Below are 25,289 nucleotides of genomic sequence, written 5' to 3' on the forward strand. Positions count from 1 at the left end.
CTCCTTTGGGAATCTTTGCTAATTTATTAGATTTTGGTCGTGGGCAAGACACTGTCTGGATGGAGTAAAGAGTGGGTAACAGTAGAGAAGCTGCAGAGATGTGTGTTAAACTACAACTCTGCTTCCTGGTCTGCACCCTGGGTGGTCAGGGTTTTGGAGGACTAATAAATGTGGCCAGATTCCTAGAAAGAAGAGCTGCACCATCCAAAGTGGGATGGATGCCGTCTCTCCGAATCAGACCAGGCTTTCCCCAAAAGGATTGCCAATTATTAATGTAGCCCACGTTGTTTTCAGGGCACCACCTAGACAACCAGCGATTGAATGACGACATGCGGCTAAACATGTCATCACTGGTCAGATCAGGGATCACTTAAAAACATTTTAAAACTGCTTTTTACCCATTTATAGCAGGAAATATAGCAAAGCTGCTCTTTGCTGTTGAACGCAGGAGCAGCTGAATCATCAGACGCATCTTTACACACTTAACTGGACGTGCTTCAGGAGAATCAAATATGCTCCTGAAGACCTTGATGTTTACAAGCATCGAAAATTAAGCTGCAGAATATTTCCTGCTGCTTCTATCGCATGCGGTCTGAACTTAGCCTAAGTGAAAAACTGGGCTTTGATAACAGCTTACTAATTGTGAAAGACTCCCACGACAATTCTGGAGCATTTGCAATTTTTTTTGTACTTGAGAGAAGATTAGAAATAGCAGTTATGTTTTCTCCTAAATCACTCATACAAACAACTTAAGAATGATCTTTTTTTGTAAGAACAGTTCTTGTATGAGACCCCACACGTGCATTTGTGAATCATATATCTATTTGTGAAAATTGAGTCTTTTTGCCTCATACATTTGCCATGTTTACCTCAGCGTCATAAAGACTAACAAAGAGACTAAAGAAGAGATTCCAACTTCGAACCAAAAACAGTTTTGTGCCCCTTGCAGGTCTTATGTGGCTTTCGAATTTTATTGCCAAAGTATTTTTTTCAAAATACTTTTCATGTAATTAAGCACCCGATCTTTTCCTTTTTTTTTTTTCCAATATTTGTTATTTGTTGTTCGCTTTGAAACGTAAACCATAAACAGTCCTCTTTTGTTCTTTTCATAGCCCATTTGCAGCACATTAGGGTCCCAAATGCACATTGAAATACAAAAACTGGTCTAAAAATAAGTCATGATTTCTTTAAAAAGTGTATTTGTCATAATTTGATCAGGTAAATCAGATTATCTGCCAAACAAATGTGTATCCCTACCCTTGAATTAAAATATTTTGGTGATGCAGCGTAGGAGTTAATTTTATAAAATCTTATTCCACTGATGAGTTTTCAAATCAGACAAGGGAAAATGCACTTATTCCAGGAAGATTGACTTAGTGTGCAAGTGTGAAGGTAATTACCATTAATTAATTAGTAATTAATTAGAATTACCATCTGATTCTGAGTCCGATTCTGTTGTGATTTTCCATCAGCTCACAGTCTACCTGGGAAAGAGAGACTTTGTGGACCATGTGGACCTTGTAGAGCCTGTTGGTGAGAGGAGGTTTTACTTTAAGTTATATTTTAGACCCATCCATCAGGCTTTGTTCACTCTCTGTTCATGTCTTCTTACAGACGGTGTTGTTTTGATCGACCCAGAATACCTGAAAGAGAGGAAAGGTAAGAATCCTAACAAATGGATTTCTAGTATTCTAGTTGAGGCAGCGGTCTGTTGTGTAATTTAGTGGTGTACCTCAGGGAAGACTCCTGGAGATGCTGAACATAAAAAAAAAATGAAAAGTAGCATGCCTGAATCCAAAGTCAGCAGCTTTAGCTTCAGGGAACATTAGTACTCTAACATGAATTGATTTCTGTTTTCTATCAGTGTTTGTCACTCTGACCTGTGCATTCCGATATGGTCGGGAGGATTTGGACGTCCTTGGATTAACGTTTAGGAAGGACCTGTTTGTGGCGAATATCCAGGCATTTCCTCCAGTACCTGAGGAGAAGAAGAGTCTGACTCGTCTTCAAGAACGCCTGATTAAAAAACTGGGAGAACACGCCTACCCGTTCACCTTTGAGGTATGGAGACTAAACTGTAACTTGACTCTTTAATTCAATTCAGTTCAATTCAGTTTATTCATCTCAAGGCACTTCACAGTTCACCAGATCATACAGTCAAATAGATTCACAGTTTTCTATCTAAGGAAAACCAGTTGATTGCATTGACTTATTGACACGGAGGCAATCCCTCACACTAAGCATGCTTGTAGCGACAGTGGAGAGGAAAAACTCTCTTTAAACAGGAAGAAACCTCCAGCAGAACCAGGCTCAGTGTGAGCAGCCATCTGCTGAGGCTGACTGGTGTTCAAGGCGACAGAAGCATAGATAAAAAAAAGCAGCTGTAAAAGGCGGCCCCGTCCAGGAAACACACAGCCAGGCAGACGAGCACCGAGTCAGCTCCCATGTCAGAGGATGAAGAGAGCACATCCAGCCAGTCACAGTCAGAGAAACAGGACTACAGTGGAGAAAAAAAAAGACCGGTCTCCAACATCTATAAACAAAGGTGTTGATGGCAGCAGCACAGCTGATATTTCTCTCCAGGATGGAGTCACAGTCAGGAACAGACCAGATGAAGCTACTATGAGAAAAAGCAGAGAGAGCAGAACATTAGAGATTAAACTAATAGATTCTGCAGAGTGGGAGAATAGAGATAGAATGAAGCAGAATGAGGATATAGGGGTCCCTATGTCCTCCAGAAGTCTAGGCCTATAGCAGAATAACTATAGAGATAGGTCAGGATAACCTGAGCCACTCTAACTATAAGCTTTATCTAAAAGGAAAGTTTTAAGCCTAGCCTTAAAAGTAGACAGGGTGTCTGCCTCACAGACTGGTAGTTAGTTCCACAGGAGAGGAGCCTGATAACTAAAAGATCTGCCTCCCATTCGACTTTTATAAATTCTGGGAACCACTAGTAAACCTGCAGATTGAGAGCGAAGTGCTCTGTTAGGAACATAAGGAACAATCAGATCTCTGATATCAAATGGAGCTTGGGTATTTAAGGCTTCTGTATTCAGTAGTATTTTTCTTTCTTGCTTTTAACTAATGTAGCTAAACGAAAGTGCTTTATTTACCCTGTTGGAATCTAAGCAAACAAAGCAGAAGAGTCTAAGGCTTTTGATTCTTGACTTTGTTGTTTTTAATAAATCTCCAATCTGGTCTTGAATAAGTCACCCTAAAAACTGGTGTACAGTAGGCACAACAAACCCTGGATTACAATGTGTCATGATGGGTTCACTAGTGAGACCCAGTTATGCAGAACACCACGGAGACAGAAACAGAAGTAAAAGGTTTAACAATGTTTATTGTCACAAGCACTGTATGAATCACTGGTTCTGGTTCAGGCCTGGGGAACTGGTTCACTGGAGTCTTGAGGGTTCTTGGTTAGAGCCTTGAGAGGGGAACTGTTGGGTCCGGAGATAGTTTGTTCAGCAGAGTCCGTTAACTGCTTCAGCGTCTTACTTCTTGAGAGAGAGCTGACCTTGGCTTTGAGTTTCCAGCTCTTTGTCCAGAGCTGCATGGAAAATCCAGAGAGAGGCTTCAGGTTTGGCTCAGAGGGCAGGCTCGGCAGGTTAAGCTCTTCCTGAGCTTCAAAGGAGAAAAACAGGTTTCCTGGAAAACAGAGACAAAGGTTAGAATCCAGTCTGGATTCAAAAGTCAACGAAGGTTCTCAGAGATACTAGGCTTAGGTGCTAACCAACTGGATTAAACACTGCGGCGTCGAGGCAAGGTCTGAAGACATCTTAAATACTGTGGACCCTCTGATGATGGAGTCACACATACTCATTGTTTGCGGTACTGAAGCAGCTATTGCACTGCTAGAGGAAATCTCCAGTGGTATCACATTTCCAAAGATAATACTGCCCTGCTGTTAAAAGATGATGATGATGATTAGGGATGGGAATCGAAAACCGGTTCCTGTTCAGAACCTGTTCCGTATTTTCCGATTCCATGGCATCGTTCGGCAGCTCGCTGAACGATTCTTTTTTCGATTCCCGCAGCACCAGAGCCTAGAGCGCCGGCTCTGGCGAGCACGACTTACGTCACGTTTTTTACGTAAGTTACGTAACTTACGCAAGTTGCGCAAGTTGGAAGAACTATTCGAGGAGGAAGACAACGAGCTGCGGTCACTTTGTGAATCAAAGCCCCGTCTTTCCTTAGCCCAGAGGGTAGATCAGGAAATCCAGCTCTATAAAAGCTTGCCCTCCATCCCCTGCAGGGATAGCGCCTCACTGTGGTGGTGGAACAAGCAAGATACAAGCAAGGCTTCCTCCACCCCATCTGAGAGGGTGTTCTCCACGGCTGGAGACACCATAAGCCCTGAAATATCCCGTATCCTTCCAGAAAAAGCAGATATGCTCATCTTTCTGCAAAATAACTGTTAATTTTCCCTACTACTGTTTTATAATTAGTATTTTTTGTTATTTAAAATAGGTTATTATCCCATCATTTGTTATTAGACATTGTTGGTTATTAAGTTTGTTCTTGTATTAATTTTTCATTTAAACACGGATGTTACTCCAGTTTCACATTTCCTGTGGACATCTTGATCTTGTTGATTTTTTAAGATTGTGCAATAGTTAAGTAAACAAAGTTGATGCTGATAATCAAACTGTTTGTTCTCCTTTTTCCCCCAAATTGGAATCGAAAAAAGAATCGATAAAGAATCGAATCGTTTCATAGAATCGAAAAGGGAATCGGAATCGTGAAAATCTTTTCAATTCCCAACCCTAACGATGATGATGCACGGCCTAATAACCTGTTTAGACTGCCTAGGGAAAATATTTGTAGCTCTGAATGAAATACATCCAGCCCGAAATTGTATCCAGGTTTAACTGTCCAGAGGGGCCCTACTTTGACTCAACCTAGGCACAATATGACTGGGTTTCAACAAAAGGACACCTTATTTGCTTACTGTTACTAGTGCATGACAGGTTTAACTCAGTGTTGATGTGAGCATTAGACCATGCATTAGACTGCATTAGACCATGCAGTTAATCACTGAGTACAATGAAAAAAACAGTGGTGTAACGTGAACCTGTACCATATTTTCCTACTGCAACTTCTGCTGGAAGACTAAGGAATTCCGACAAAAAATAAAAAGAAGAGAAACACTGTTTCCATTAATAAACCGGTGAAAGAGAATGGGAGGGGATTGCTAATAAAGTTAACGCAAATATTGAGTAAATTGTCAATTTTTTCATCATACACATTATGTGTGGTGGCCTAGTGGATAGAGCAGTGTGCTTGTGCTCTGGGAAGGTTGCAAGTACCTGGTTGGATCTGTACAGCCTGCTCTCTGGGTCCCTGAGCAAGACCCTTAAACCTAGATTGTGCCGCAGAGTGGCAGCCCACTGCTTCCCAAAGGGGATTTGTCATGAGCCAGAATCTCTCCATTGTGAGATCAATGATGTTCAATTATTATTATTATAATTTCGTTAAACATATCTTAATTAAATATGATATTTAGAAATTGTCAATTTGGACATCATATGAATAATTGTAAGCCTATAGTCCTCTGACTAAAATGTAAATTGATTTTAGTGAAAATTTTGTCATGAATTCCTCTTTTCCATGTTAGTCCAGTTTCAGTGTCGATATTTAGTGTTAGTCCGAAAACTGCTTTTAGATTTAGCCAGCCAGAATCTTGCTTAAACTAAAAAAAAAAATGATATTGTAGTGGACAAAATTGTTTCTTTCTTCCCCACATTTATGTCTTTCCGTAGTAGTAACACACACTCCTGCAACAGCTGAAAACAAGGCAACAAAAAATGTAAGCACGTGAAATCTGGCTCAAAGTCTCACGTCCAAATAATTCTTTATATTGGTTTGTTTGCAGTCACTATAAAATATAACAGTAGTTCAGCATTCTTGACGAAAAGCAAAAGCGTATTCAAAGTGACCTTTACATTTTTATCTGATATACTTATAGATCCCTCTGAACCTGCCATGCTCCGTCACCCTGCAGCCGGGACCTGAGGACACAGGGAAGGTATCTTCACTTATATTGGATCTTCTGCTCTTCTGTCATTTCTGAAAGACTCCAATTCATACCAACTTATGATCATGTTCCTGCCCTCAGGCCTGCGGAGTGGACTTTGAGGTGAAAGCTTTCTGTGCAGAGAATATTGAGGAGAAGATCCACAAAAGGTAAAACTCAGTGAGCTGCACTATAATCCCCAGTGAGGGAGAAATAAGGATTCCTGACTGCTTTGATCTGGGTATACAGTAGATACTGCTTAGATTTCAGATATTTACATATCCTGCAAGCCGATTGTAAGGTCTCGCTGTTTCAGGAATTCAGTGCGTCTGGTGATCAGGAAGGTGCAGTATGCTCCAGAGAAACCAGGGCCTCAGCCAACAGCCGAGACCACCAGACAGTTCCTGATGTCGGATAAACCTCTGCACCTGGAAGCCTCACTGGATAAGGAGGTAAAAACTGCCTTCAAATGTGATGGATTTTTAGGCTACACTTATGTTCTTTTAGCTTTGCTTTGACAAATTTGAGCCAGAGTTGGAACACAGGCTTCCATCCAGGAAAATATTTTATATAAAGTTTGTATGTTTATTAGAGGCACCCTTACCTTGCAAGGAGGATGAATTTTTGTGGGATTTGTGAATTCACAAACTCCTGACAATACATTTTGCGAGAAGCCAGTAGGATGCAGTGACATGGAAGGACATGCTGCGCTGGTTTTAGCTGGAATAACTTTGTTTCCTTTCTGAAAATGTCATGATTTTACTAAAGTTCAGACCCAAATGCTGAAGACCAAACAGGGAGACCAGGAGAAAAGGTTTAACAGGTTTTATTGAAGAGATAATGCAGAGAGAAGTGTTGCTTTGAACACTGCTCAACCGGAACTGAAAAGTGAGGGGAAGACACAGCGAGTAGTTCAGGCTCAGTGGGAAATTTGATTCGTGATCTTGGAGAAGAGGTTCTGGTTGCTGACTCACGTTTCCAGAGAAGTTGTTGAATCTTTGACTCCAGTCTGTATGCTGTTGTTCCAGTGTTTGTCTGATTCGTTGGACGGGAGGAACAGGGTTTACCCAGAAGTTCTAATTTATTAGTATGTCATTCAAATCAATGGTAAAACCAAATAATATTTCTTTTATTTAAATTATTATAAATACAATATACTTACTCATCAAGGTTCATTAGTCATCTTACTAGTAGGATTATCCTGGACTGGCTGTAAAAAACTCCTCTTTTGTCTCCTCCACCTGTAAATTTAATAATTTGGACTATGGTTTTAAGCAGAGACAATAAACATCAACCAATAAAAAAATTAACTGTTTTTTGTTCAATCGATTACTGTTACAAAAAATCACAACAGTTAATATTCATTAAATGGACTCTAATAATAATAATAATAATAATAATAATAATAATAATAATTATTATTATTATTATTATTAATAATATTATTAATATTCAATATTTTATTTAGAAGTGCCTTTCAAAACAGTCAATTTACAAAAAAAAATCAACAATAATAAAAATTTAAAACATCATAAATGAAAGTTTAAAATCAGAAAGATAAAGCTGTCTTGAAAAGGTGCGTTTTGAGTTTGGATTAAACAGATGCTGATTATCAATGTTATGGAAGTCAGATGGGAGAGAATTCCAGAGTTTGGGGGGATTGGTGAGGGAAAGCTCTGCTCCCAAAGGGGCGGATAAGGAAATAGAGAGATGAGTTGAGGAGAGACTTATCTATCTGTTCTGTTGAACTTCACAATTTATTAAAGCATCACTCAGTTTAACAAAGTATATGAACATGATAGCTGTTCAATTAATTAACACAAGGTAAATAAAAGGTGTCAGTTGAAAGAGTCTCTGAAGATGTATAGGTTTTATGGCGTAATGGATCGATTGCATTTAGGGAAGTCCTTTTAGAAATAACAGCAAAAAAAAGAAAAAAAAACTGATGCACAGCTTTTAGGTGGAAATGAATAAAACTTAATTCGTTTTTACAGTGAACAATGAACAATAATCACAATGCATTCAACATAGCAGCACTGGATGCAACATGGACTGGTTCTGATTACAGCAAGAGGCCAAGCCACACCCCAGCTAACTTGTGGCCATCACTAGAACAATGTTTCATAAAATGCTTGTAGGAATATGGTTGCCTCCAAGCCTACATGTGGCCGAAAGTGAGGTGGCCTGAAGCTAGTCCCTCAAACCTTTTCAAATCAACTTTTTGGACAAAGTGGACAAAGATTAGATAAAAGAGAAAGGGAGGGAAGCCACTCAGCGCTGATTGCTCAGACACACACAGTGCCGAGCACACTCATTCACACTCACACTTCGTGAAACAGCATTCTGCTCAGACTCTTATGACATGAAACCATAAGCATTTAAAATTGAGGAGCCTCGTTCAGATAAAAACACATGCAGATAAATATTCTAACACCTTGCCCAAGGTTTTAGAATATTTTAGAATTGGTTTTAGAATCGGTTCTCTTCCCACAAGAACCGGTGTATGCTGGCAACTGGAGGCTCAATAGCAACACCAATGCAGTCAGTGACAACTTGGCAGCTTCACAACAGCACCTCGACAACAGGCAGTCAGGCCAGAATGGATCTGAGGCAGCAACATGGGTCAACCATGGCGATAAACCGTATGTAGTTTTTCTCATCTGCTTCAGGGAGGGCTGGTTTGAGATGACACATTACAATCTACTTGCTTTGATAGACAAGAAAGGCTGTCTATTTTCACCAGAAAAAACACAACTTTCCAGAGGAATGTGAGCACCTGTTATAGCTTCAGCTAAAGAAGGTATGTCTCTCCCTTTCAGACGGCAACCCTGGGTATAAAGGGCGAGAAAAGGGTTGTTCACTGGTTTTAAAGGGGTATGACGTTGGTGGGGGGGGGGGGGGGGGGGGGGGGGGGGTTGTTACGTCATAGACTTTTGATCCACAACAGTGTTCCTTCCCAAACTGAACAGTCCAAATGTTGTTAATAAAAAGTTCTGCTGTTCTATGTGTGTTCTGTCTCAGATTTATTACCATGGGGAGCCCATCAGTGTCAATGTTCATGTCACCAACAACACCAATAAGACAGTGAAGAAGATGAAAATCGCAGGTAAGTCTCCCAGCTGTTTTATATGACTCAATCCAAATACAGCAAATTCCTCAGGACTCTTAAGCCAAAACAGAAATGTGTCAGGGGTTGCCATTAAAAGTGCTGTATGAATAGTGCTGCAAGTAAGGAGGGAATGGCAGTTCAGGAAGAAGTACAGTATCTTTCTCCTGCCCACATCAAACAAACATCCCATTCTCCCTTGACCCAAATATTCCCTCTTACAATGTTTCATCTTTCAACTCTGCCATGGATGTTCCTGCTTCTATGCAGTTGTTCTCAACCAAATCAGAAAATAGTGCTGCTCCACACGCGTTTGAACTGTCTGTCTCATGAGGTCAAGTGAAAAGAGAACTGGAGAGGGTTAAACACAATAAGTCATAGATCCATCAGGTGCAGAGACACCCTGTGGAATTCTACAACACCTCTTCAACCTTAACCTAAACCAGGAGACAATTCCATTTATGTGGAAGACCTCCTGCCTTGTTCCAGTACCAAATATAACTAGGTAACCGGGCATACAGTACACTGTATGATTGTTTTGCCCTTTTCGGGCCAATTCTCTAGTCAAGCCGAGTTTGAGCTTCATTGTGTGTCGTGTAGTATACAGGGGGTAACAAGGGGAGATTAGCCCCTCACGACCGCCTCCCGATCAGGAATCATGAGGTCGGGAGAAAATCAAACATGTTCGAAATTCGGACGGCTGTTGTAAGATCGCATCAGAGCATCAGGCCGCACAGTGTGAGAACATGCATCGTGAGCAGTGAATTTTTAAACATGCGATTTCATTGCACAATTTGAGCTGTAGCTGGATGCAACGATTGAAAATATCACACAGTGTATGCCCGGCTTAAACAGTCCTCTCACTGTAGACTTGTAGCCCAGACATCACACATAATGAAGATCCTAGAGAGACTCGTGTGGTTCACCCCAGCAAGCAAAGAAGCAGCTGTCAGGACCCCCTGCAATTTGCTTATTGGCATGAAGTTGAAACGCTATAATACACCTACCTTAAAAAAAATCCACTGCCATTTTGACAAGGCAGAAAGTACTGTGAGGATAACATCCCTTGAAATCTCCAGTGCTTTTAACACAATCAAAACTCCAGAAGACTCAGGGGAAAGCATCAACAATCACCTGAATATAATACTGACAAACCACAGTCTGTGAGACTGAAGGGTCAAGATCAAGTTTTCAGCAACACAGTAGCAACGCAGGGGACATTTCTCTCACCATTCATTTTATTTTGTACACTGCTGACTTCCTTTAAAAGACAGTCCTCAGTTTTAGAAAAAAAAAACCGATCCATATGAAAAAAAGAAGGGAGATGACTGTAGATTACAGAAGAAAAAGGACAAAGTAAAATGCTATTATCATTATTGTAGAAGAAACTGAGTTGGTGTGGGAATTTAAATACCTTGGTGTTCACCTGGACAAGAGACTCCTCTAGGGAAACAACTGGAAGATTCTCTACAAAAAAGGATAGAGCAGTTTGTACTTCTTATGAGGGCTACAGTGTTTGCAGCGAGATGCTGTTAAATCCACTATTTGCTGTGGAGTGTACGATCTCGTCTGGAATCATCTGCTAGAGTAACAGCATCAGAGCAAATTACTTTATTAGAATACTTAATTTCCCTTTAGGATTATAAAATACATTTTTGAATTGAATTTAGGTAAATGTGCATTTCCATTACACAATGGTGATTCAACACAGTAGTTAAGTGTTTCTTTTCTACCTATAATAGAGTTTTTCAAGTTGGCCCCAATTTAAGGTGGATGAATAAGCTAAGGGCTATAATTTGCTGTATTTGGACTGAGCCAATGATTTTTGCAGCCGCCATGTGGGTTCATCTAACTCTTGTTTCTGTTTCTGCAGTGCGGCAGTTTGCAGACATCTGCTTGTTCAACACGGCACAGTACAAATGTCCAGTAGCCGTCGAAGAGTCTGAGTGAGCCTCTTTCATTCACCACACTCTAAAAAAACTAAAATTTTCTTCTTACCTCAAAGATTTCTGAACAAATTTTCTCTCCATAAGTAATTCCTCAGTGCTAGGTCAAGCAAGCAGAAACAAACAAACAAAAAAAACTGCCAATTGCTGCATTAAAAACTGACCACTTCCTTCTGGTATCATGCTGTTATTAACTATATTAGGATAGCAAAACAAAGATGTAACGTATATGTTTATTATAATGTCAGGGTGGAAGAACTGGAACGTTTAATTAGGAGCCAATGGAGTAACTGCCTCCATCTAGCTCCTTTGCTCTGTAAGGAATCAGAAACTCACCATGGTAACTAAACACTACGAAATCCCTCAGTCACTGGTTACTATGGTGATTCCCACCATATATGTGAGCAGCGGGAGCCTGCAACATCACTGTTTTAATCAGAAATAAACAGTAACAAGAATCTAAGCATCAAACAATCTGTCTTCGTGCAAAATATTTCATACCGGAGACATTGTTCGAGTAGGAATCTTCCTGAGGCTTCATATGTCATGTTTAATGCCAATTTGAAAGAAAAAAAAATGTAATATGAAGGTAGGGAGTAATGGGTTTGCAAGGGAATAACTTCATGAGTTTATCTTCAGTGAATTTTATACTGCTCTGGTGGGATATAGTGAATAAAGATCTGAAGTGAAGTTAGATGCTCTCAGTTTATTGATCTGACTACATTCTGTCATTTAACAGTTATGAGATATGAGCTCAGTTAATGTGCCCCAGGGAATCGGATCTGGATGGATGGATGGATGGATGGATGGATGGATGGATGTATGGATGGATGGATGGATGGATGGATGGATGGATGGATGTATGGATGGATGGATGGATGGATGTATGGATGGATGGATGGATGGATGGATGGATGGATGGATGGATGGATGGATGGATGGATGGATGGATGGATGGATAAATTAGGGCCTCGGTTCAGGAATATTTATTCACTGTGTACAGATGAATTAACATCAAAGGCTCAAGAAGATACTAAAGATTTGGTGATTGCTCTAATCACAGTTATTTTAATTTCAAGATGGATGGTCTCTACACTGCAAAAAATCTGAATCTAGATAAGTCATTTTTTCTTAAAATAAGTGCATTTGTTCTTGGATTGAGGAGGTAAAAGAGACATTTTGCCAATGGAACAAGACAACTTACACTTAAAATAAGAAAACACAATTGCACTGTCTTATTTCAAGTGCATATTATCTAATTATCTTATTTTAAGAGTAAAATTACTCATTCCATTGGCAAACTTTCTCATTTACCTGCTCAAATTAAGGGTGAATACACTCAATTTAAGAAATTTTTTACTTATTTCTAGATCGTTTTTGCAGTGTATGATAGTTACTGTATTATGAAGCTGAGTTGAATCTATAATATAGGATCCAACTAGCGAGCAGAAAGAGAGAAACAGATTAATCATAACCTATAGTTTTAGAGGAAACTGATGCCTGAAACACTTAATCTTTTAGAGTCATCTCGCTAAGGTAAACTGATTTACTTATGTTGAAGGCAACACCAGAACCAACTAAACGTAGTCAAAACAAGAGCTTAATCTACATTCCTTGCTTCACTCTTTTTATCTATCGAGATTTTTTGTCAGGAAGGTTATTTTAAACCTTTTATGACTTGTTTCATCTGGAGAGCATTTTCCTCCACCAGCAGCGTTGGATCATTATGTTTGTTTCCCCTTTGTGTTTTTCTACTGCAGTAATTGAAAAATTTCATCCTTGGATATGAAATGGTGCTTCTTTATGTTGACTGTTTATCAGTTCATACATATCAGGGGATGTTGACTACTAATGATTGAAAGTAGTTTTCTATATTATATTTTAAGGAAATATATTATGAATAATAATATCTACTGTACTGTCAAGAATAAATTCAAACAGGGACCAGAACCAAATACATAGAAATATTAGGTAAAAGAAAGGTTTTAAGTTTGTAATATATACTTAATTTGAAATTGAGTTAAATTTGAGAATTTTTTTTAAATCATTTTTTAAATATTCCATTTGAAAATATTTTTCTAGAGTGAAAGAATAAATGGTTAATGATTATGAAAATGGATTGTTTTAGAGTATTAAATAATAGCAGGAGAGAGATGTGGATTCAGTATGATGATATAAATCAATAAAAAAGGCAAAGGAACCCACTCCCTTTACAATGGACCCTGCTGTCTTCCACAAGCTGTTAAAATGTGCCTGATGATCCTGCATACATTCAGCATTTCCTTCTGTTCCCCCATACTGTAAGATGATTATCTTACAACTACACTTGGCCTATGCACATTCTGAACTTTCAATTATCCTGAAAGGAACATCTAAAGCTGTTGAATCATTTATATATAACCTGAAAATTGTCCTTTCATCATCAGTGATGTTGTGGCTCCCAGCTCAACTTTCTGCAAGGTGTTTACTCTCACTCCGTTCCTGGCCAACAATCGGGAAAAACGTGGTCTTGCTCTGGATGGAAAGCTGAAGCATGAAGACACCAATCTGGCCTCCAGCACTCTGTGGGTCCTGTCACACCTGTAATGACTTCTTTTTTAGTTAAAGATGATGTTGATGTCTGACAATTTCTTTCCTTTCCTATGAAGCCTGAGAGAAGGAGCCAACAAGGAGATTCTTGGCATCATCGTGTCCTACAAAGTCAAAGTGAAGCTTGTTGTGTCGCGAGGCGGGTGGGTATCAACACTATCGTTGATGCTTTTAAATGAGTTAAAATGCTATTTTTCATCAGTAGCCTCTAGACAGTAGGCATTTAAATTGAACCCCCTATCCTTCCTATTTGGACGTCTTTGGGTCAGTCAGGATTTAGGTCCTCATCTCTGTTTTCTACCATGAATTGTACAGCAGACTTTGACTCTCCCGGTCAAAACTCCAAATAAGTTGAGGAAACCTGACAGCAATCAGCCCAGAAATGAATTAGACAAAAACAATAAAGATAAAACTTTTTGAAAAAATCAAATGAAACACAAAGCTGGAAAGTGTCTTACATATGTCTTACATTTTTGCATATTTTCATAAAATGATTCACACATTATTTATAATCGTTGCATTATTATGCATAAATCTCTGTGGATGCAAGTCAAATAGTAAGTTTAAATAAGTGGTCTCTTCAAGTGAAATATAAGGCTATTGAGCTAAAATTCCCCATTACTTTCATGCCCTCTGTAAATCCATTATAAATAGTAGAATGATAAACTGTATTAATATGACACCAAATTAGTACAGGATTGATTAGACAAGAACTCCAGAGAGAACACCACACTAATTGTGCAAGTTCAATAGTCACATTTTTACTGTTGTATTAATTTGCAAGCTATAACAAAAACAATTGTATTCAATTATTTCAGTAGAAACTGTAAAAATGACCAAACAAATATATTTCGATGTATGACAAAAGGACTGAGGATCCAAAGCCTTGGCTAAATCCTTGGAATTTCTGTTCTTGATCTGTTTAGTAGAAATGTATCACTTTTTATATCACTTAAATATCCAATATGTTCAAGCCCTCCATAGAAAAAGAATCAGCTGCACAAAGTATACTGGAAGAAGGAAAATGTCCATGTCATTTGATAAAGTTATAATTTGATTTTGTCCCACTTCAACAAGAATAATGCACTCTACTCAGTTTCAGAATAGAAATGTTTATGACGAGCAGGCATTGTAGTCTTTAAGTGAAATTTAGCATAAGGAGCCGATTCTAAGTTATCAGGAAGGATATACCCTGTGTCTGTGGTCAATAAATATAATTGGACCCCTCTTTGATATATACAATTTAAAATTTTTGTCACTACTTTATTCCAAAGTAAATTTGTTTGTAATGGTAAAAAATGTTTTTTTCCAAATGGAAAAATGTACTTATAGCAAAGCTTAAAACTTCCTCTGCTATAACTTATATTGTTATTTTGTATGAATACAGTTTCTTTCTTCGTCTCAAGGTAAAAAATACATATTCCTAATAAATAAGAATTTATACTTTAAACCAGTTCATACATACAAAGTAATAAATTTAGGTGTGACAAATTACATGTGTTACACCTGTGACATGCTGCATTAGAATGATGTTTTTAACAAACCACCCTTGAGAGAAACGACTGCATGTGTTTAAAATGCTGGAAATGATAGGCTGCTCCTCTAAAAACTGTTAAATATTTATTGATTTCAGGCTTCTTGGAGATCTGGCTTCCAGGTAACCTTTCACTCTCACAGATGAAAACACCCTAATGTTACAGAAGGTCATCTGAACATCTAAATGCATATTTCTCTTAATTTTATAGACATGTATATCTTTAATAAATCAATTTAATTAATCTAGTTTTGATCAGAACAAAATGTTTTTAAGCTGCAATACAATGCAATACGTATGATCTGTTTTTCAGTGACGTCTTTGTTGAGCTGCCCTTCACATTGATGCACCCAAAACCATTGGAGGAGTCCTTCTACAGAGACGGTGAGAAATGCTCACCCCCTGTTACTTAAAAAATAAAAAAGGATTATATGTATGTGTATATATATATATATATATATATATATATATATATATATATATATAAAACCATTCTTATCTTTTTGGGTAAGTTGTTTAATATCCCGCCAATCATCATGGATAACTTTATTTGGTAGGTTTTTTGCCACTCAAAAATAGTGCAATTATCCTGGACAAGCCCCCAAAAAGTTAAGTGGGAGGCATTCCCTCCAATTAAAACTACATTTACCTACTTTTAAAGCTGATGATAAAAGTAAATTCTCCTGTGATTATACTTCATATACTTCAGTTGTTGTAGATTTGGCGATCATTATATCACATAAACATCTTAACATGGGTGATATGCATGAATCTAGGCTTCTGTGCAAAAAACATGAATCCTCTGTATTCAATTCAATTTAGTTTATTTATAAACTGCAATTCACAACGTGTTATCAACAGCTCTCTAGTGATCCACTGGTGCATAACTGTGGGAGTTGATAGTAATATGTTCTGATGAATGATGTTTTGTGACTGTATCATGATATTTTGCAATATAATAAATATCCAAATCTTGCTGAAAACAATGTTTTCATCATCATTTATGGTAATAGTTTGATATTTATTATAAAAATGCATTGCTCTGTGCATGTTATCATACAGATGCTTTGCTTAATGACTTCATAAATAGAAAAAACAAAAAAAACTTATTGAAAAACTCAATCCGGCGTATCAGGAGGGGGAAGCACTGCAGTACCAACACTATTTATAGTGGGGGTGGTGTGCTTCTGACCTCGATTCGGGACGTCGTATGTCAGTGGGTGGAGTACTTCAAAGAACTCCTTAATCCCACCAACACGTCTTCCATTGAGGAAGCAGAGCCTGGGCGCTCCGGCATCTCTGTTGCTGAAGTCACTGAAGTGGTTAAAAAGCTCCTTGGTGGCAAGGCTTTAGGGGTGGATGAGATTCGCCCTGAGTATCTTAGGGCTCTGGATGTTGTGGGGCTGTGTTGGTTAACGCGGCTCTGCAACATTGCATTGACGTCAGGGGCAGTTCCCTTGGACTGGCAGACTGGGGTGGTGGTCCCTATATTTAAAAAAGGGGGCAGGAGGGTGTGTTACAACTACAGAGTTGTTAAGCCTCCCTGTTAAGGTGTATTCCGGGATTCTGGAAAGGAGGGTCTGTCGGTTAGTCGAATCTCAGATTCAGGAGGAGCAGTGTCGTTTTTGTCCTGGCCGTGGAACACTGGATCAGCTCTACACCCTCATCAGGATTCTGGAGGGTGTATGGGAGTTTGCCCAACCAGTCTACATGTATTTTGTGGATCTGGAGAAGGCATTCAACCGTGTCCCTCGGGGGGTCCTGTGGGGGGTACTCCGGGAGTATGGAGTACCGGGCCCTTTAATAGGGGCAGTTAGGTCTCTGTATGACCGGTGTCAGAGCCTGGTCCGCATTGCCGGCAGTAAGTCGGACTCGTTTTCGGTTGGTCGTTGGACTCCGCCAAAGTTGCCCTGTGTCACCAATTCTGTTCATAACTTTTATGGATAGAATTTCTAGGCGCAGCCAAGGTGTTGAGGGAATCTGTTTTGGTGGCCTTAGGATTGCATCTCTGTTATTTACAGATTATGTGGTTCTGTTGGCTTCATCAGGGCGTGATCTACAGCTCTCACTAGAGCGGTCCGCAGCAGAGTGTGAAGCGGCCGGGATGTCTGAGACCATGGTCTTGAGCCGGAAAAGGGTAGAGTGCCTTCTCCAGGTTGGGGAGGATGTACTCCCCATAGTGGAGGAGTTTAAGTATCTTGGGGTCTTGTTCACGAATGAGAGGCATTAGAGAGGCAATGAGCACTTTCAAAAGTATATACATTTATTTTAAATCAATCCGGAAACAAACTTGGTTGCCAACTTATTGCTAGTAAAACAGGTAAACTAAGTTTTGAACATGCCACCATTTTTCTCAGTAAATATTTCTACAGATAAAAGAAATAAAGATATCAAATCATAGATGTCCAGAAATTAAATTATGTGTAATGACACAGGGAAAGAGTATTGAACACACTGACTGAAATGTATTTAATACTTTCTACAATAGCCTTTGTTGGCAGCTTCAAGACGCTTCCAGTATGGGAGAAATTAGTCGCATGCATTGCTCAGGTTTGATTTTGGCCCATCCTTCCTCACAAACTTTAAAACTTCAAACTTCAAAAGTCTTCAAATCTTGAAGGTTTCGTTTGGGCCTCTTCCATGAACTCTGATCTTTAGTTCTTTCCATAGATTTTCTATGGGATTCAAGTCAGGTGATTGGCTGGGCCATTCAAGCAGCTGTATTTTATTTCTCTGAAACCAATTTAGACCTTCCTTGGCTTTGTGTTTCGGGTCATGGTCTTGCTGAAATGTTCCCCCACATTTCATCTTAATCATCCTGGCTTATGACAGCAGAGTTGTAGAAAGGATTTCTCCTTCCTTCAATTATTTGATCTTTGCCAGAACCATATGCTGAGGAACAGCCCCACGCCATGATGTTCCCACCTCCAAACTTCTCTATTGATATGGTGTTTTTTGGATGACATGCACTGCCATTTGACTTCAAAACATGGTGTGTATTATGGAATCCAAACAGTTCAATTTCGGTCTTATCTGACCAGACTATATTCTCCGGATATTTCACAGGCTTGTCTAAATGTTGTGCAACAAACTTTAAACGAGCTTCAACATACTTTTTCTTCAGTAATGGAGTGTTGCGTGGTGAGCGTGCATACAGGCCATTGAGAGCATTACTCATTGTTTTCTTTGAAAAACAGTTCTTTCTGATGCTCTCCATAAGTGATCTTCAGAAAGCTCATCTGATGTTTCTTGTGTGATCCCATAGACACCTTTTTATAAGCCATCATTTGGGACTGAACCAGCTGATATTATATTGCACTGATAAGGGGCAGCATTGCTTTCTAATTACTGAGAGGTATCGGATGGTGTCTTGGCTTTCCATGCCTTTTTGCACCTCCCTTTCTTCATGTGTTCAAAACTTTTTCTTTGTCATTCCACATTATTACACATAACTTAATATCTGGAGATCTATGGTTTGATTTCTTTGTATATGTGGATTACAAGGATTGCAACCGACATCTAGTGAAATGTCATGTCAGCAGCACCTATAAAAAGATGTTAACTAAGAAAAATGGGGTCATGTTTAATACTTATTTTACCCCCAGTCTTATACAACAGAAATGGTTTAACGTTCACCAGATATGTTGGATAAAAAAGCTTTTGTTATCTGAATGACTTGTTTTCTTTGTCAATGAAGTCTTTTGACCAAATTGGAATATTAGTTTTTGTCCTAAACAAATCCTAAGCTGTTACTTTAACTTAATTTTATTATTAAATAACAAAGTTTTGTTGCAATTTATTTTTGAATATTTACAGTAAGTTTGTTCAGTTTGTGTTTTGATGACACAGCTCTGACTGCCTCTTTCTTTGTTGTCCACAGCTCCAGATGAAGCCCCAATCGACACTAACCTGATTGAATTTGACACACAGTAAGCTGCTATCCCCTCCTACCTCCACCTGTCAGTCTTTCTCCTCATCAGCTGCCTTTCTGATTGGTTGCTTCTCGTGGACGGTGCTGGCAGCAGAGAGGGTTTCCTCCCTGCCCCTTGAAGCATTATCAGTGATGAAGCCATCACCCGAGCCTCAGCCTTAATGCATCCTAATGCGTGTTGCTGTTGGAGCTGCAGGAAATGGGCTTTAAACTGGAAACTCTTCCTGCTGTCAGCAGCCACTCTGGATCTTACTGATTATTATGATTGCAAGATTGCTTTAAGACTCTATTTGGGAGTTTGTCTTGCTCAGATGGATTCAATGTTCACTTTATTTTCAGTAAACTTTCTGTTGTTCTCTTTGAAAGCCCTTTAGTTGAACTGGCCAGAACTCATAAGACAGTCTCACAAGTGACATGGCGCCTGTTATGAATTTAATCCTAGATAAATGTGGAAAACAATTGGGTTTTGGTTTGTTTGTGATCCATCTTATACAACATGCCTGAAAAGGAGTCAGAAGACACATTTTTCTTTTATGTTAGTGTAACTAAAATCCATCCTCTCATCAGACTGGACACTGTGCTGATCCACAGTCATCGACGCCACTTCAATTTCTATCTACTTCAGAAGCTGCTTTCATCAAATGTGTCCTCTGCTTTGAAATAAGAGAACAAACTCAGACAGAGTCAGAGATCAGCAGATGTTTTCAGATAAAGGTGCCAATGTTTGAGCCTCTCATCTGACATGGATTGGTATCTGTACTGTTACCTTTTTACAACTCACCGGCTACTTTATTAGGAGCACTTTTTCAGTGACTGGTTGATAACAATCACCTAGCAATTCAATGCTTTTAGTCTTCTTGAAGTGGATAGGATAAGTTGCTGAAGTTCTTAGCAAGTGTCAGGATGGGGAAGAAAAGGGGACTTAAGGGATTTTTATATAAAATTCCATTAATTTCAACCAAGGTTTGCTGGACATCACCTCTTAACACACAATGCGTTGAACATTGCAGCAGCAGGAGACCAAACCAGATGCTTAGATCAAAGGCTACAATTCACTCAAGCTCACCAAAACCTGACAATAACATTGGAAAAGTGTTGCCTGATCCGATGAGTCTTCTAGTTCAGCTGCAATATACAGATAGGTAGATGATACGGAGTTGGAGTAAACATCATGAAACCTTATAATGTGAAGGACACCCCTTACCCTGCACCCCTTAGTCTCTAATTAATTCCCTTGGACATTATATTGATTGATTGACTTTCATTGATCTCATGGTGGAGAAATTTACTTGTTACATCAGCTAATGGTCAAAGGAGAAGAAGAAGGTGGGAAATATACTGTATAAACAGTGCGTCCACATGACAGTTTTTTTTTTATATCTTATCCTATAGATGTTGCTGACAATGTTCTTCCCTCTATGACCCCAGTGTACTCATCCACTTTGCACTAGCACACACAAACGATGTCTGACTGTTTTTTTTTCTTTGCTTAACAAATAATTCACTTAACCCAAACAACTATCAGTCACAAGATTTCAATCCAATAGAGCACCTTTTGGGTTGTGAGGTGGATGGTGGGTAGATTTGTGGTATGCATGTTCAAATCTACAGCAGCTGAGTGATGATATCTCAAAATGGATCAAAATCTCAAAAGAACACTGTCTTAAGAATAATGATGGTAGGGCATAAAGGGGTCCAACCTGGCACCTACAAGGTGTACCTAATACAGTGGCCGGTGAGTGTACATCTTAAAAGTTTCAGAAACATATTTGTTTGTTTATTCTTAGACAGTTTACATTTAAAATAAAAACCCATCAGGGATAAGACCTGGGCTAAGGTCTGTTGTATTTGATGCCTTTTAAATCCTTCATCTTAGCATGGTTTGAATATAAGGTTAACATGTATGCAGATGATATTGTGGTTAGTACACATGGTTGCCTTAAGAAGTAAGCTCCAAATGAACCCACATACTGCCTTATGCTTGTTATAGCTTACTCAGAGTGATGTTTATTGCATCTTATATGTCTATAAATGTTTGTCCATTTTCCTCAAAGTCTACAATTTTTGTTGTAGTGCCAAATTTAAACTTCGAAAAGTCACTTCTTTGACAGATTGCTTTGTAAATATGTAGGCTGGAAGTTACATCAGCAGGACAATTTTTGTTTGTTATTGTGCAACTTTTATCAATCCATCGAGGTGACTAAACACTATTTCTCCTTTACAAAGCCAACCTGGGTATGCTAATAAATGCAGTATTTGAAAAACTGGTGGTCAAAGGCGCCATCATAGGCTTGCCAATAAAAAAACCTGTCAGCAGAAAAAATATTTCTATTTCACTGCAACATTGAAAGACTTTCTACCAGGGGTCTTTAAAGTCTCTCTTGATTAATGAGCTCTGTGTTTTAAAGACTGGTTAGTTTGTTTCTGATGTGTCTTAATATTGGCACATCATACAGTATGGACAGAAAGCCCGACATATATTTAGATCTACACTGGCAGCCAATATTATTCTTACACATAGTAGAGGTGGATTTAAAGTTAAGACACAAGTACCACTAAAAGAGGATAAGACAATAAAGAAATATTTTTAGTTTAGAAAAAAATCCTTTGTCAATGTTATTTGAAATTGAACAAAGCTACCATATCCGAAAAAAGTTATACAGTTCTCAATGATAGATAAAACATATGCATTTGATAACACAGTAAGAAGGCATTTTGCTTTTTAGCTGGAAAATTGGTATGCTCCTTTGGCTATTCATGGACTATAGCATGGGGTGTCTCCTCATAGCTGTTGGCCCAGACTTTGGCCTTGGTGGAGATCATTTTATTCTCCTTCATCTCTTGCACCATCAGTCTTGGCAGTGTGGCTGTCTTTTTTGACTTCTCTCAATCTCCTGAATTTTTTTTCAACAATATTTTGTACCATAGCCAACCCCCCTAAACACCAGATGTCATTTAGACATTGGTTTTTAGACTAAATCTGGTCAGTCATAGTCTTGATTTAGTTAAAAAATCATTTTTGAAAATTGGTCGGTCTGATTTTGTCCCTTTAGTCCAATAATAGACTTTGAAAAGATGCTGCAAACCCAGTTGTCAATGTCTTTTCAATGTTCTGAAATTACAGCTTTTCACTTTTCACTTTTCAGCCAAATATTGAGGTTTTTTGGACGTAAATCATGCTGCTACAGATTTTCATTCAGAACTTTTGTTGAACCATTACCTGCTTTAAACAAACTGAAGAAAGCTGCTACACAGCAGAATCTAATGTTTTAGATCTCTAGTTTTCGTGTATTATGTTGAAAGGAAAGTGTTAATTTAGCATCTTAGTCAGATTTAACCATGCAAGAGTTCCATGCAAGAATACCTCCAAAAGCTGGTGTTAAGTTGAAGCAACACTGTAAACAGAGTTATCAGATATTTCCTAGAATTTCATACTGTCTGTGATGCGTTTGCTTAAAGTGGCTCAAATCTCGAAGTTTTAAAGGCAGCAGACAATTTTGATGAGTGAGGTTACTGGCTTCAAACAAGAAAATGCCAAGCTGCTGAGTAGATAGCTTGGATTGAACCAGTGGTTTAACATGTTGTTTGTCATAGGGATAGCTCTTAAACGATGGAGTAAGATGGTTGAGCTTAGCAAAAGTCCCCACTCTGGTAAAACTATCACACTAACAATTTTGTCCTGAAACTAAAGGGTCAACCAACAAAATCCCAGGTCCACCCATCTCAGACGTTGTGTCCTTGGGAAAGACACTTTGCACTCATTGCCTATGCTCCTGTCAGTCTGTCTTGTACAGTATGTAGCTTACCATCATTAATGGGTGAATGATTAACACTAGAGTGCAATATTAACTTTTGATACTACACATTACACTTAGATAATTTTTACCCTCTTAAGAGTTAAACTAAAACTGTTAAGAGTTGCAGTGTAGAGCAATAATATTTTTGCATTTGACTGACAATGACTTGAATTAACACTAACAAATTTGCTGTGAGCTCTTCACCCTGAGGAGAGCTATCTGTAACAGATTATAGACCTTAAATTGTGCCAAAGAAAACTCACAATTTTCAATAGTATGAATAAGTTCACACCCTTGCATTTGTTAATACAAGTACATCTAAGGATTTTTAAATCTTTTGATTATTGATGTTGAGTCACGTCTTTTCAGCAAAATGAGGTAATTAATAAAGTTGAAAGACATCTTTAAAACTAAATCTTTCATTGTTTCAAATAGTTGGATAAATTATCAACCACATTTTTATAGGCATTAGAGTGTGGCTAAAGATCCTCTTAAAGACTGAACGAGGTCCTATCTAATACTAAGTTCAATTCTCCATCCTTCAGTGATGATGACATCATATTCGAGGACTTCGCTCGCCAGCGGCTGATCGGCGCAAAAGATGAGAAGGAAGAGGAAGAGGAGCCTGTGGACTCACCCAAACCTGACGACAGATAAAGGCGATGGGTGCCATCGCCCTTGCTGTTGTTGTTTTGCTGCTCTTTGTAGTGTGATGATGGCAGAGGTTAAATGTAGACCGAGCCACAGTCTGGACACCCTCCAAACACTCGGTGGTGGCGTGTTTGTGTGTTTGTTCATGTCAGTCCTCCCTCTGCGTCCCGCGGGGTGTAGAATACCACAGCCTTGTGTTGTCAGGCCAAACCTCGACAAGAACTCTGAGCCGGCACTGTGGTGACCGCTGGAAGCATGCCTCTCTTTGTTCTTTGTATTTCCATTAGAGACCAAATAGGAGTACAGTTATTTTGAGATTAGCTTCAGTATTTTGTGCGCAAGGGTCTTTATAAACAAAAAAACACTGCCAACTTCAGATGATTTGCAAAGCTCCACCACCAGATTAACATCTGCAATTTAGATGGTTACTTATGTTTGCAAATACCAGTGGCTAGGGAGAAGACAGGCAAACAATTGCATGAAATATATACGTTTTTTGTAGTTTATTGAAGTTACAAATAGTAAATGAATCTTTTTTGTTACATGTCGGTAATTTTTTAAATCATCATCGTTATTGTTAAAAATACTTTCCAAGGTCATAAAAGCAGCAGATAGTATCTGTCACCAGACATGGAAATACTGCTACAGTGCTTTGGTTAAAGAGGGGGCTGCAAGACCCACTTTAACATGGATGTTGTATCTAAACACTGTGAGCCTTATTCAAAGATGATTATAATTCTAATAACTGACCCACACTGACACCACAGAGGTCTAGGGAGTACATTTTTAATTTATGGCATTCCTGATAAGCCCAAATATAGTTCTGACTTAAAGGAAAAGCCTTAAAGGCAAGAGCAAAGAAAAGTGGCCTTAGCTAATTGCAGTCATTATAAATGGTTCAACCAGTGTACAGATTAATCAGCCATTACAATATGACCACCCTAATTGATTTGATACCTCACCTACAGATGCTTGATTGGATTGCAATCTGAAGACTTTAAGGCCAGAACAACAACATCCCAAAACTCTAACTGGTGTCTGTCTTACATTTTGATAGAAACAACGAGCCATAGGAATAGTTTTTCATTGGGGAGGGGTGGACATGGTCAGCAACAATGTTTATGTTTGTAATACTTCTTATGATAGGATTTAGATTTAAGTTGCAGCCTTTGTCCAAAGCATCTGGTTACCTATGTTTTCTCATACTGCCTGTGCAAATTCTTAGTTATCAATGTCAAGACAACCACAAAAAAGGATTTAATTTTAGGCAACCAGACATTTGTTAATTTTTTTTGTAATGGTTTTAGCAATGTGTGAAACAAAACAATGCCCACTCAAGTTATTAGATCTGCATCTGATTAAATCTGATGTAAAGCTAAAAGAATTTCTAAGCAGGAACATCCTGCCTACAGTTAAACATGGTGGTGACAATGTGACGGTCTGGGTCTGTATTGCTTTTTTAATACCAGGAGCGTTTGTTTTGTTGATAAAGCCACAAAAATTTCTTACTGAAAGAAAACAGGAGAAGGTTCAGTCCAGATAGGGTTGCTAAGCAGGACAATGAGCCAAAAGCACACAACCACCGCTGAATGGCTCAAAATGCTGGAATTTCAATTCAATTTATTTATATAGTGTCAATTCCCAACAAATGTAATCTCAAGGCACTTTATTAAATGTTATTTATTGATCTCACATTGCAGAAACCTCTGCATTTAA

General features: G+C 38.7%; 1 protein-coding gene across 1 annotated transcript; it reads left to right on the plus strand.

The window, feature by feature from the left end:
* Nucleotides 1–1,472: 1,472 nt before the first annotated feature.
* arrb1 (arrestin, beta 1) lies at nt 1,473–24,607 on the plus strand (the record flags this gene model as incomplete). The annotated part of the gene is made up of 14 exons (XM_038307578.1): nt 1,473–1,533; nt 1,615–1,659; nt 1,865–2,061; nt 5,972–6,031; nt 6,122–6,189; nt 6,336–6,471; nt 9,041–9,125; nt 10,999–11,071; nt 13,498–13,635; nt 13,720–13,803; nt 15,294–15,317; nt 15,508–15,578; nt 19,075–19,123; nt 23,468–24,607. Coding segments are annotated over 14 exons (1,203 nt in total), but the record flags the coding sequence as incomplete, so codon positions are not given.
* Between the last annotated feature and the right edge of the window lie 682 nt (nt 24,608–25,289).

This window comes from Cyprinodon tularosa, unplaced genomic scaffold, assembly GCF_016077235.1.
Source record: "Cyprinodon tularosa strain WSP-4 unplaced genomic scaffold, ASM1607723v1 ctg614, whole genome shotgun sequence".
NCBI lineage: Eukaryota > Metazoa > Chordata > Actinopteri > Cyprinodontiformes > Cyprinodontidae > Cyprinodon > Cyprinodon tularosa.